The 14,175-nt window shown below is 42.2% G+C and overlaps 1 protein-coding gene across 1 annotated transcript in view; it reads right to left on the reverse strand.

Annotated features, from left to right (window-relative positions):
- Window positions 1-14,175, reverse strand: part of OXCT1 (3-oxoacid CoA-transferase 1) — a 68,103-nt gene that overhangs the window by 35,847 nt on the left and 18,081 nt on the right. Inside the window, exons 5-7 of the mRNA XM_048504342.1 lie at window positions 11,979-12,128; window positions 8,572-8,678; window positions 6,247-6,307 (exon numbers count right to left, since the gene is read on the reverse strand). Coding sequence (XP_048360299.1) covers window positions 6,247-6,307; window positions 8,572-8,678; window positions 11,979-12,128 — 318 coding nt within the window. The remainder of the gene's footprint in view (window positions 1-6,246; window positions 6,308-8,571; window positions 8,679-11,978; window positions 12,129-14,175) is intronic.

Genomic DNA, 14,175 nt, shown 5'->3' on the forward strand with positions numbered 1-14,175 from the left:
GCCATTCAGTCTCTGTAAAAAAAGAGACTCCATCACACTCTAGCGCATTCCATGGTCGAACAGGCATTACTGTCAGGAAGTTCTTCCTAACGTTTAGGTGGAATCTTCCTGTACTTTGAATCCATTACGCTTTGTCTAGGCTCTGGAGCAGAAGAAAACAAGCTTGCTGCACACCTTCAACATGGCATCCCTTCAAATATTTTAACATGGCTATCAAATCACCCCTTAACCTTCTTTTCTCTAGACCTAGCTCCCTAAGAAGTCTCCAGAAGAAGTCCCTTCCAGAGCTCAAGAGCCATTACTAAAAAAAGGGCATAGTCCTCACTTTCTTGTGCAAGGAGATAGGAAGCAGGGATTGGCACGTGGGCTCAAACAGGAAGAGGTAAGTCCTTTAGGTATGCCAGTCCTGGGCTGCATAAGGCTTTAACAGTTAAAACCAGGAACTTAAAGTGAGCCTGAAAACTAATAGGAAGTCAGTGCAAGATGAATGGTGCTGGCAGAATCACAGTCCATATTAAACAGATCTGCAAATATATACAGTCAAACCAATACTAGAAAATCTGAGGCCAGCCAAGCCTAAGCAGCATGGATTGTATATATAGAGACACAAGGCAATGAACTAATTGGTATATGCAATTACTAGATAAGTCATACATCATTCATAAAGATATATTGTGATTATATTATAAGTAATATGCAACTGGATATAAATGTAATAACAAAACATACAATGAGGGCACTTAGGCAACCTAAGAAGCGTAATGGGACAGTACTTAGTAACAAATTCTCATAAACATTGTATAAGATCTCATAAACATTGTACATAAGGCAAGAGAACCTGTAACATTCATATTTCGTTCCAATAAATTGAAAGAGTCAGTATCACGAATTGCATATTACTTATAATATAATCACAATATATCTTTATATTCGAAGTAATTGCATATACCAATTAGTTAATTGCCTTGTGTCTCTATATATACAGTCCATGCTCCTTAGGCTTGACTGGCCTCAGATTTTCTAGAATCACAGTCCAGCCAGAAGAAAGGGTACTACATTCTGCTCCAGCTATAGTTTCTGGACTGTGTACAAGGGCAGCCCAACATACAGAGCACTACAGTAATCTAGTCCCAAGGTTACAGTAGCAGGGACCAGTAAGACTAGATCGGCCAAATCTGAATAGGAGATCAATCTGCAACCAGGTGTGAAAGAAAGGAGGCAGTTTTCCCCCCGTAGGTATTCTTGGATGCACTGATGTTGGGATATTCATTCATAGCTGTGCCTCGGCTTCAACTTTTAGGCTGGAGAAAGTTTCCACAACTGAAGAAACCTTCCTCCAACTTTAATGGCTCTTCCACAGGAAGAAGAATGCAAATTTGGCTCAGCGAAGCTTAGCCTCCAATTCTACACCCTACAGAACTTGTTTCCCTGCATGAGAGAACTTGATTCGGTTAAAAAAAAAATCTATAATGCTTGTAGTATCATTTTCCTTTCTTGAGTGGAGGTTTGCCTGATCAATTCTCTAGTGGTTTTTTACTCCAGAGACAACAGAAGCAGACAATTTAAAGATATTACCTTCAACAAAAATCTTCTCTAGTTCTGAAAACTAGCTACAAACATGAAATTGAATTGACAGTGGGAGTCACTGACTGTCGGATAATGAAGCAGAGTTTTAAAAAGACTTGAGTCATACAGTTTCATATTATTCAAAATTCCAGACAAAAACTCTCCAATTACCAGAAAGAAATCAAAAGCAAAAAACTGTTGTTGTTTAGCAAAAGCAAAAAACTGTTTAGCATGGTTTAAATATTAATTTTATGGGTTTGAGAGAGACATTTACTATTTTAACATAACATAATCTGGAAATGATGGTACTCGCCGTTTCTCAATTATTTCACATTATTTTGTTAATTGCGCCGTAAAAGATAAGGAAATAACTGTAAACAGTTCCTCCTTCTATGACATAGTATGGAGGTGGGAAAAATGAGTGGCAAATTTTAACGAAAAAACATGGGCAGCCTTCAAAACTAATTTTTCAAATTAACAAAAATATTGTAAATGTTCTTAAAACTGATTTTGTACATGAAGTGACTGCCTTGCTATAGAAGACTCAAAGTCATTTACAAACGTATAAAATGTAATAATAACCCCACATGAAAACAAATAAAATCCTGTCTTTGTTTCCTTTTACCTTCCCATACTCCTAGAGTCACAGCTGACTCGCACACCCAGCAGTGGAAAGACATGCACATTTTTCACCCTAATTTGTGGGGTTTGTTAGCCTCCTACAAGGAAGCTGTTTCGTTGCCCTGTCTTTTTAGTTTATTTGAGAATTTTTCAGTTTATTTGGGGACTCGTTAATTGAAAGGGCACTGGGGTCAGCTAGATTCCACTTAAAGTAAGGGTCAACTGGTGGCAGTAAAATACCATTCATCCAAAATACTGTGTTTTACATGACGTTAGAAGGCATCACCACACTCTAGCAGATCCCAAATCCTAGTCCTAGTATCTAACAGCTAGGCAGCCATCAATGTGGCATGTCTTTAAGAAAAATAATAATTAAGAAACCAGTCTTTATTATATATTACAAAGAGTAAAGGGGGAGCATTTTTATACTTGGCAAAAAAAAGTGTGTGCATTACTACAAGCAGTTATAAAATGTTGGCTGGATTAAATTTATGCTTCTTAATGCAATGGAGCAATTCAGGCCATCCCAGAAAGTACAAAGACAGCCTGAAGGATTAAAGATGTTGCTTTATTCATTGTTTAAACTGTTTTGGACATGTTATCATTTCTGGAACCAGCTCTAGAAATCAGCCTGCATAAAACACAACAATTCAAGAACTTTTCACTCATCCAAAATCTTATTCGAATCCACCAGGAAGTGAGCTGCCTTGATCCTAACTCCCGAGAAACCCAAGACAGCTCATGGCAATAGTAGATATCATTACAAATTCTCTTTTTTTAATTAGAGGACCAGATACCATGTAAACATACATCTTAAAATAAAACCTGTATACTTGAATGGTCACAAAGCCAAATGGCTTATGAGCTTAACTCAAGTAATTTTCAAGAAGCACTAAGAGAGGAAGCAAGGAAAATATTCTTTTTTCCCAATATTGCTATAAAAGAATTTCAGGGCTGAGTGAAAACTATAATCATAGAATCGCAGAGTTGGAAGAAACCCCAAGGGCCATCAAGTCCAAACCCCTACCATGCAGGAACACACAATCAAAGCTCTTCTGACAGATGGCCATCCAGAACGGGACCAGAAGGGGACCCAACTTGAGATGCATTTTAAACAGTTTTCAGACAGAACCTGAGTTGAATCAATAGCGCCTGACATCATTTAGCATATAGTCATGTGGGTAGACAGGTTAATAAAATGTTGAAGGACCTTTCTAACATTGAAATGTTATTATCAAAGATGCTTTTATTTTAAGCAAACATCTCAAACTGTACACAAGGTAACTGGAGACAAATATTCGGGGGCACTGTGAGAAAACTTCAGTCCGTTTGTAAGACCGTAATGGTTCAGGAAGAAGAGTTGGTTTTTATACCCCACTTTTCTCAACTGTAAGGAGACCCATTCCAGGGAGGGGGGGTGGAATTCGCCTAAGGAAGCAGGGCAATGGCCATGCTGGTAGATTTGTGGGGCACTTACACCAGTGGAGGGGTGGTTTCGCCAGCACGCAGCTGCCCTGAGGAACTGGGATGCAACACGGGACACTGTGACAGCATCCCAGTGTCCCTGCCAGTTTAGTGGGAGCAGGGCCAAGGGAGGACCTGACAGTAGTTAGCTCCCCCCTGGCCTTTCCAGTGTTACACAAGCAGGCCACAGCTCACAGTTAAGACAGCCTTTTGGCTGGCGTAAGTCCAGTGTAGCCCACTGGGGCTTCTTGGCAGCAGGGAGGCTTTCAAACCTCCTCACGCTACTGGGAAGCCCCTGTATACATGGTAACTGGACACCTGACTAGTGGATGGGGCTGCCTATGGCTTACAAGCTCCTTCCCTTCCCCTCCCCACAACAGACATCATGTGAGGTAGTTGGGGCTGAGACAGTTCTCAGAGAACTGTGACTGGCCCAAGGTCACTCAGAAGGCTTCATGTGGAAGAATTGGGAAACAAATCCAGATTAGACTGCAGATTAGAGTCCACTGCTCTTAACCACTATGCCATTCTGGCTACACCAAGGGGCCCAGAATGCAGAAACAAGATGTTTGAGGATCACACCTGCTACAGTCAAGAGCTCCTAACCAGTTCTGGTTTTGGAAAAGTCTTTTTCAAGCTCCTGGTGATCTGGCTGAACACTCCCAAGAACCGCATCCTGCAAGAACTTAGTGTGAAAATGTATTCTCTTCTTATTGAAGAAAAACTACAGGGATGCAAAAACAAAGGCTGCATTTGCTATTAAACATGTGTTTAGAAGCAACACCATTTCTCAGTATCTCATTCCCAACAATAAAACAATGCCGCAATTTCAGATGACTAACGGAACCCATTCATTTCTGTCCCACAGTGCAATGAAGTCCATTGTACCTATGAGAGTGGAATGATAATGCAACAGGAGAACAGTTGCTAAGCAACCAGAGATACAATGTACGGGTTTTTATTTAATTATGTTTATTTAATTAGTGGTGTGAAATAGGATTTTTAAAAATAAAAACTGCCAAATTTCTATTTCTTCCTCTCCCTTGCTAACAGCCATCTCAATACGAATGAAGCCTGAGATTTAGAACAAGAGCTTTTATCCACATACAAAGAAAAGTTAGCTGTCATGATGGCCCATCCCTTGGAGAGTGATGAGTCTTCAGGGGATGAGCAGAGCCCAGTAAGCCCAGACCAGGTTAGGAACAAACAAGGGCTGGGCTTGGAGCAGCCAGGGCCCCTGCAGAATTTACAGTGTAGGTAAAGACCTAGAGCCAGAAATGCCTGCAGAAGCAGGCCATGCATCCAGCTGTTCCAGCTGCAAAGACTGAAGCACCCAGCTCACCTGAGCCCACACGTCAGCAAAGGCAGAGGGAGTTGTTGCATGTTAAACAGAGAAGCACACACCTGCTAGCTCAGAGAAAGCACCTTCTGCAGCAGGGGGAAGCAGAGTCTTCACAGGATGAAGCCTAACCTGCTGGAAGACCCTGTATCAAGCAGGTTCACAGAGTATATCAGCCTGGACTCAACAAAGCACGTGACTGCTGCAACGCTTCCTCTGACTTGTGGATTCTGGGCATTCTGACCCTCAGACCAGACTTCTGATGCTGAAATCTGACTCTCGGACTGGACTCAGCTCCCTGCTGTAACCGGATACCTCTGCCTGGCAGTTCAAGCCAGGACAGTAGCATGACCTGCAGAAGTCTAGACTAAAAAGCTTCCTTCCAACATGCTAGCTTTCTATGTCAAGGAGCTTTACCCCTTTTGTGTTTTTTTTCCCTTTTAGCAAAACAGCATTGTGACGCAAGTCCCCATCCTACAGTCGGAGGAGCTTTATTACTTCCTCACCAGGGAGGAGTCATGGCTCAGTGGCAGAACATCTGCTTGGCATACAGAAGGTGCAAGGTTAGATCCCCAGCACTGCCAATTTAAAAAGGATCATGGAGTAGATGATGGTGTCAAAGTCCTCTGTCTAAGACCCTGGACAGTTGCTGCCAGTCAGAGTAGACCTTGCCAGCATGGCCAATTGTAGTCCATGAACATCTGGACTTTTGTAGTAGGCTGATGAATTTGTAGTCCATGAACATCTGGAGAGCCACAGGTTGCAGATCCCTGGAGTAGACAATACCGGCCTTGATGGATCAAGGCTCCAACTCAGTGCAATACAGCTTCACACATGTTCAGTTTGTGCTCTGCTGAACTGTTGCTAGTGCAGGCGAAGCTAATGTAAACTCTGCCCACAACGGCCTTCAATTATATGCAAGCAAGCATTGGGCATCCAGCTTATCTGAGCTCCTCGCAAAGATCTGCATGAGCCTCCGCAAGTTTCACAACAGGACAAATATAATTAGACAGATTTAACCCAAAGCACTAATTGTACAAAGGAGGGTTCATTTTTCCTATGGCCAGGTAGAAAAGAGAAGACACACCTAGAACTGTCCAACGGCATCATCGCTGTAACAAAAGCATTAAACGTCTCATTAACCCTTTGGTTTTAAAATGTATTGAACGACTGGAAGGATCTGTCCGCTTAGCTTTGATAAACAATACAGTTAGAGTTGCAGGTGAGGGGAGGGGGAGAAATCTGTTCCAGCTTACCTCTACGATGGTTGTTCTGGCAGCCTTGCACATCGGCTGGTTAAAATTTCTTGCAGTTTTCCTGTTTGGGGAACAGAAGGGGTGCGAAACATAAGGTGGCTTAAAACAGTAAACACTTCGCATCCAGGCTATGTTGCTTTTGGATCAAGGGAAAAGAAAAGCATTCCAGCAACCTAACAAAATCAGCGAAGGGCAGTTTGTTTTTTAAAAAGTTTTAAAGTGACGGTCTTCAAAAAAAATTCTGAAGTGGAACCCACTTGTAAAATTACTGTGGTTTTCAGGATTTGCTTGCAGACTAACTCTGCACAACATTCCGGTTTCCTAATATAAAATGCAGAACTTTTACTTCAGATAACAATGGACACATTTGTGTTGAATTTATACAACATTACTGAGCAATAAGCTGTATTTCTTGGCCATCTCACTAACTCAAATTTGCCATTAAGCCTCTTCTCCCTGGAAGAGAATCTTCTTGGAATCCTCTTCTCCCAACTGCGAGGTCCTTCCACACATGCAGAATAATGCACTTTCAATTCATTTTCAATGCATTTTGCAGCTGTGTCAAATAGCAAAATCCACTTGCAAATAGTTGTGAAAGTGGATTGACAGTGCAGTATTCTACATGCGTGGAAGGAGCCTCAGAGAACCAGAACTCAGTTTTCAGACTTTACAGAAGTTGTTTAAGCTCATGCCTACATAATTTGCCAAGTATAATTTTTTCACTTGCAGAGTCCTGATTAACCTCTCTCGCTTAATAGCTGCCTGAGCGCTCAATAGCTCCCGCTAATGACCCTTTAACATTGCCTACCTTGATGTCAGCCTCCTAGCGGGAGGAGGGCGGGAGGAGGGCTGGGGGTGGGGGGGTCGCTGAAGCTGAACCTATATCTCCCTTTGCCTTTCCTGGGTTTTCCAGATCTGGCTATGACAAGTTTGGTACCTCACCTTGCCAAGACTTGCCAATAAAGACTAAGAACATAAGAACAAGCCAGCTGGATCAGACCAGAGTCCATCTAGTCCAGCTCTCTGCTACTCGCAGTGGCCCACCAGGTGCCAATTGGGAGCTCACATGCAGGATGTGAAAGCAATGGCCTAACTACTGTTATCAATATCAGAGTCTGGTTAAGGTCTACTGACAGGCGACCTTACACTCACTGGCAGTTCCTAAGTTAGTGTTTCACAAAGTTCAAGATTTGCCTTGCTTGGAATATTGTCAGGTTCAGAGACCTTTATTAGGCATATAGGAACATTGTCTTTGAAATGTAAAGATAATTTTAAAAGATCTTCATACAGATACAGAGGCTTAAAGGAGCATGTTTCTTAATAACACTGAAAGCTCCTTTAAGCCTCTCTGTGCAGAAGACGGAATGTCAGGGAAATAAACATTATTTGAGATATTTCTCTTCACCTGCAGTGATGCCTACAACATATAATTTTGGGCTTCCAGTGCCCCCAACTGGTTAGTTTTGCTTTATCTCCCACCATGACAACAAATTCAACATTTAGATTATTCAGAGAAAGAAAAGATGCACATTTATTACTTCAGTTTCACAGTGAAACACAGATTTCTTTCCCCTTGTAAATTAATTGCTGTCAGATGTAACAACATTTTCATGAAATCACAAGAGACAGAATTTCACCGAAGAAGATTTTAGAAATGTATTATTCTACTGATTGTCGTCACTGTGGGACTTTGCAGATAATTGCATTTTGAATCCTTCTCTAGAAGACAGCATGGCCTGTATATAGCAAGCCCTGAGAGACTTCCTTTTCTAAACAGCAGCATCACCCTACTCAGCCCCGGAAATTGCTTCTTGAACAACTCCCACACCAACAGCAGCAGTTTTGTGTTCAAATGGGAAAACACAAATGAGAAACAAATGAGAAAAAAAATTCTACTATGTTCCTTGTCACAGATTCATGTCTGGAGGACCAATCAGGTCAATTATGTGGATTCTAGCCCACATAACAATTAAGATGCATCTCAGAACAGAAGTCCTCTGTGGCTGCATATTGCACATTAGTGGTCGTAGTGGAACCTGCTATCAAGTGACAGTGAACTTACAGGGTTTTCAAGGCAAGAGACATTTGGAGGTGGATTGTCACTGTCTGCCTCTAAGCAGCAACCCTGGACTTCCTTGGTAGTCTCCCATCCAAGTGCTAACCAGGGCTGACGCTGCTTCTGAGACAGAGCTAGGCTGGGTCATCCAGGTCAGGGCTTGTCCACCATTACTGATCTTCTAAACAAGGATCGCCTAATAATCCCCGGAGGTATCCCAGAAGACCATTTGAAAACCACTGCACTAGAGACAATGAGCTCCAAAGTACCTGAAAATGATATTCCCAGCACGATCAGACTTCCATGCCTTGACTAATGCAAAATCTCCTGTGATTGATTTTTCCATAATGAAATGACGGCCGTCAAACTCCCGTACCTAAAGTAAAGAAACCCACCGAAAGGTCAAAGTTTTGCCCCCTAAAATGAACCTGCTTGAGTGTTTAGGGGAGAAGGAGCCTGGTGGAACGTTGTCGGAGGAGACCAGGGTTCTATGGGATTTGATACAATTCTGCAAGGCCTGTAAGATGGAGCTATTCCACCAGTTCTATGGCTGAAGCCGCAACTCTATTCCATATAGCAGGCCACCCACCTCCCTCCTCTTTTATTGTTTTGTTATTTCTTCCGCCTGAACTTGATAAAACTGTGTAGTATAGGGAAATGGTTGTGTAAATTGCTATATTTTAATGCCATCTGGAATTAATTATCAGAGACGATAGGTTGTATATTATATATACTATACTGATTTTATGTTGGAAGCCACCCTGAGCTCAAAAGGGAAGGGCGGCCTCTAAAGAGAATTATTTTTTCCAGACTTAAGTGGCAAGAGAGCAACAGTCAATGTGGACCTGGTAACACTCAGTTTCAATATTTCATTTAGATTTTTGAACTGTCCCTCTGTACAGGAGAGTGTTTATGCTTGCAAACTTAAACTCCTTCCCCTCTCAAGTAATGAAAGGTTGAATGCAAAGGACTGCATATTCTGGCAGACTTTGTGTCTGTGCTTCTGACAAACTGAGCACTGTTTACTGGAATGCAGTACCTTCTGTGGTATTAGGAATTTCTGGATGATTCCTCTTTTGTGTGATAATGTGGGGTTGTCAACACCAGATCAGGTTAAGCAATTCTTGGCAGGTATGGATTTAGGAGTTACAATGGTTGTAGGCAATTTTTTTGCTCACATAGTCAAATTCAAAGGACATCAAGTGTACTAACTGATTGGCTATTTAAATTGTTTATTTTTATTGCACTGAGCATGACATTGCTCAAGATCTGTGGGCTAAATGAGCAGTATCATTAAAATATCGATTTTTCAAGTTCTCAATATGAAGCCTTGGGCAAATCAATCACCACTTCAAAGGCTACTATGGTAACTAATAGGCCATGTCAGTCAAGCTACTTAAGGAAAGACAAGATACAAAGGTCAGATTTGTATTATCAATCTTAGCCTTGGGCATAAATGTTAAATCCACCTGTAATTGGTCCATTAAATTCTCATAAGCAATTAAAGAATTTTCTGGATGACTCGAATTTATAATATAGGACTTAAGTTAAATCATATGATCAGTATTCAATCTATCGGTCAGCTTCATGCTTAAGTTTTGGAGCCATTTAGATTGGACCCTTGCTTCTGGGGGTTCAATTTTATGGACCCCCAAAAGGTTTATTTTGTTTCCACACTCCTGCACATGACGCCTGCTGGCTGAGTTCTCTCAGAACTCTCTCAACCCGCTCCCCCTCCCAAAACAAAGTTCACCTAGACTGGATGCTATAACCAGGAAGGCCTCCTGGAGCCACCTTGAAAGTCTGGTGCCTCTACCTTGAAAATGCATGCTTACACACTCAGAAATTTCCCATTGGCTACAATGGAGCCAAGGCACTGCAAAGCAGAGAATCTGGGCAAATTTCTTGGGGTGCTTATCAGGAGTGCATTGTTAAAACAACATTTCTGGGTAACATCCAGAGACTGTCCTAATAATACCACCCAGGTTTTGTGAAGTTTGGTTCAGGGGGGCCAAAGTTCTGGACCCTCAAAGAGGTAGCCCCATCTCCTGTCAGCTCCCATTGGAAACAATGGGGGATGGGGGCACCCCCTTTGGGGGTTCATAACTTTGGCCCTCCTGAACCAACCTGCACCAAATATAGGTGATTTCATCAGGACAGTCTCCGAATGATACCCTGAAAATTTGGTGTCACTAGCTTTAAAAATGCACCCCCTGCAGGCCAAAATGCAAAAAACACCAAAAAATACAAACAAAATCAGACCCAAATTTTTCGGGTATACCCGAATATTCCGGCATATCCGAATATGTTATTTGTCTTATTCAGGTATATGGATAATTTTATGCCTGAATAAATCCAAATCCAAATTTTACCAAATTTCTAAGGTATTGACCAAGCCTATTCAACGGGACTTGTTCAGAAAGGCCATACATTTCTTTTTAAAATGTCTAAATGACAATTTCCTCCTTTGGACTAGAACTCTCATTTATAAAAAGAGACAGAAAGGAGAAAAACAGAAGCAGGAAAATAGCCACTTTTCTAAGACAAGTTGCCTGAAATTAGAAGAAGCAAAGCATTTCTGCAATGGTATAGATCAATGGTGGCGAACCTTTGGCACTCCAGATGTTATGGACTACAATTCCCATCAGCCCCTGCCAGCATGGCCAATTGTTATGGACTACAATTCCCATTGGCAGGGGCTGATGGGAATTGTAGTCCATACCATCTGGAGTGCCAAAGGTTCGCCACCACAGGTATAGATGGAACCAACCACTCTGGTCTTTCAATGCGCTGGATCCAGCCAGCTCCCCTTCAATGTTCTACTTACAGACACCATCTCACATGGCTTTTTGTCCATGCAGGTCCCAAGTCCCCAGCACAATCTTTCCTTGGTGGCCCCTCTCCCTTTTTAACCAGTGGGAAACTGGTTATATTCAGCCCAGTGTCCTTCCTTAAGCACTGATCTGATGACCTGTCGTTGGACAAAAGCCATACCGGAGAGGAAAACTAAAGGCAAGGGGGAGAAAAGGAAAGCACGGAAACTGGATGAGCTACCTCCAGAAAAACACTCACCCAAAACAGGTGTTCCTACTAGGATTCAGGTCATATCAGTGATGGAAAGGGCTTGTCTTCTCCAACACGTCTAATTTACGATCTTCTCCTGGCGGTTGGTAAGCGACCAGCTCCCACATGCCTACGTGATTTACCTACACCGTCACAAACTGACTTTTGAAACATTGCCTTTACTCATGAATGGTCTCCTATCTGTGGGATTTATGAATGAACTTGATTCCAGTGCTATTCCATTCATGTATAAAAATGTATTTATAATACTATTAATGCGTTTAGACTTGTCATTCATGCTATAAATCAGTTTGTTGTACTTCCCTGTTTTGGGCGAGTGTTTTTCTGGAGGTAGCTCATCCAGTTGGACAAAAGCCTACACCAGGGATGTCCAACTCTGGCACTTCAGATGTTCATGGACTACAATTCCCATCAGCCTCTGGTGGCATGGCCAATTGGCCATGCCAGCAGGGGCTGATGGGAATTGTAATCCATGAACATCTGAAGTGCCAGAGTTGGACACCCCTGGCCGACACCAACAACTACAGTGCTGACCTCCACCCTCAGTAGTATCAATTCCAAACAAACATTCACACCCCAAAGGACAGTATACCTCTCTTGGTTCACTGGCAAGGATGACAGTACCATCTTTGTTGTATTTGATCGGGGCCCCTCCTTCTTGCACCAAGGTTCCATAGCCAGTGCTGGTGTAAAAAGCTGGAATTCCTGCTCCCCCCGCTCGAATCCGCTCAGCAAGTGTACCCTAGCAAGAGAGAAATTGAGAAGGTCCCAGCTTTGTTAACTGAAAAGAACATCCTCGTGGTCAATTCCCCTATGCTCTGTCTACGCCATACAACAGAAGTCTACTTTTCATCTCACATGCCTGCAAATATCCTTCTACATAAGCCAGCAGCTAGTGCCATCTGCTGGTATTCATGAAAAGACTCAAAACTCACAGCCACAAGCTGTCCCTTCAAAGTACATGCAAGCAATCCTTAAAGTTTAATTCCCCCAAAGTTGTGAGTTGACCTTAGAATTCAAATCATTTAATGCCACTGGCTGGATTGCTCCGATGTCAAAAAGATTATTTGCATGAATAAGTCAGTGCAGATGAGCCAAAGAAATCAAGACAAGCAGAACAGCCAGAAGTCATCAAGAAGGTTTCATGAGGCAGAAATACATATATACATATGTACACCTACAGCATACCACACTGATGGGCTATTGTTAGGCAGGTTATAAATCCCAAATTGAACCTTCCCTGAATTACTTTAGACACATGAAGCTACTTTGTACAAAGTCAAACCATTGGTCTATCAGGGTCAGTGGCTGTTAGATTCATACCTATCAAATTCCGTCCTCTCTATTCCCCTTACTTTGAAATTTGCATGTGAAAAATCAATGGTTAAATCCACTTGGAATCTCTGTCTCAGCTCCTCCCCATTGAAGGGTTGCCAGTCGGCTGGGATGGGTAGGAAATCCGTTTCTGGCCACCCTTTGGAGTGGCAGGAGAAAAACTATTAAATGGTCATTAGGCAAAAGGTGTGACATCACCTTCAGTAAAAACATGGACGTAGTTATCTGCCTTCCTATGGTTTTTCCAAAGAATCTCCAGCAATTCTTAGAAAGGAATGATGTCACTTCCATATTTTTACTGTAAGTGACATCATGCTATCATTGTTGGCTACCTCAGCATGGGGTAGTGGTTAAGAGCAGCCGCGCTCTAATCTGGAGAACTGATTCCCTGCTCTGCCACTTGAGCTGTGGAGGCTTATCTGGTGAACTAGATTAGCTTGTGCACTCCAACACATGTGAGTTGGGTGACCTTGGGCTAGTCACTGTTCTTCAGAGCTCTCTCAGCCCCACCCACCTCACAGGGTGTTTGTTGTGGGAGTGGGGAGGGAAAGGAGATTGTAAACCCCTTTGAGCCTCCTTACAGGAGAGAAAGGGGGGGATATAAATCCAAACTCTTCTTCTTTTTCATGTCCCTACTCCTACTCTCCGTCCCCAGAATTTTTCACTTAAGAAGAATTCCAACTACGATTTTCTGTTCATGTATCTGAACTACTAAGTTGCAACTCATGAAAGTCCACTGTTTTGAAATATACGTTATTATATTTAAGGTATCGTTGGATATTCAGTTAAGCTACAACAGACTAGCATGGCCAAAGCTCTTCACCCTCACTTTATCGGGTCACAACAATTTTTTTTAAAGGTAAAGCCTTTTAAATGTTTTGTAATCCACACGGGATTTCCATAAGAACAAATGGGCAACAAATGAAGTAAATAAAAAAGACTGACATTAAGAATTTAGAATTTTTGTCTTTAGTATTTAGAATTTCTCATCTCCCCATTTACCCAGGCTCTTATCTCTCTCTTTAATAACTGCTGCCTTCTTTTATTACTCTTCTATAACTTATTATGTCTCAGTTCACATATTCCCTACAGGAATATGCCATACAGATAACCCCAGAGGTGGGCTCCAACCAGTTCTCACCACTTCTCTAGGAGTGGCTACTAATTTTTTCTGAGTGCCGAGAAGGGGTTACTAAAGCAACCTCCCTGCCCAATAGGGACTGGAGGTGCGTGTGTGCGGCGGCGCCACTGTTTGAATCCCACCACCATCAGAACCTGTTATTAAAATTTTTGGATCCCACCACTGGATAACCCTCATGTTATCATGTAATGATATTCAGCTACCTTCAGGGTAATTAGGAAATATCTCCCTCTGAGAAAGAGAAAAATCATGAAATAAAATCTGCTTGCAGCACTCATCAGCATTCTCTGCATGGCAGGCAGTAGAAGAGCCA

Source organism: Sphaerodactylus townsendi, linkage group LG07 (genome assembly GCF_021028975.2).
Source record: "Sphaerodactylus townsendi isolate TG3544 linkage group LG07, MPM_Stown_v2.3, whole genome shotgun sequence".
In the NCBI taxonomy this organism is placed as follows: domain Eukaryota; kingdom Metazoa; phylum Chordata; class Lepidosauria; order Squamata; family Sphaerodactylidae; genus Sphaerodactylus; species Sphaerodactylus townsendi.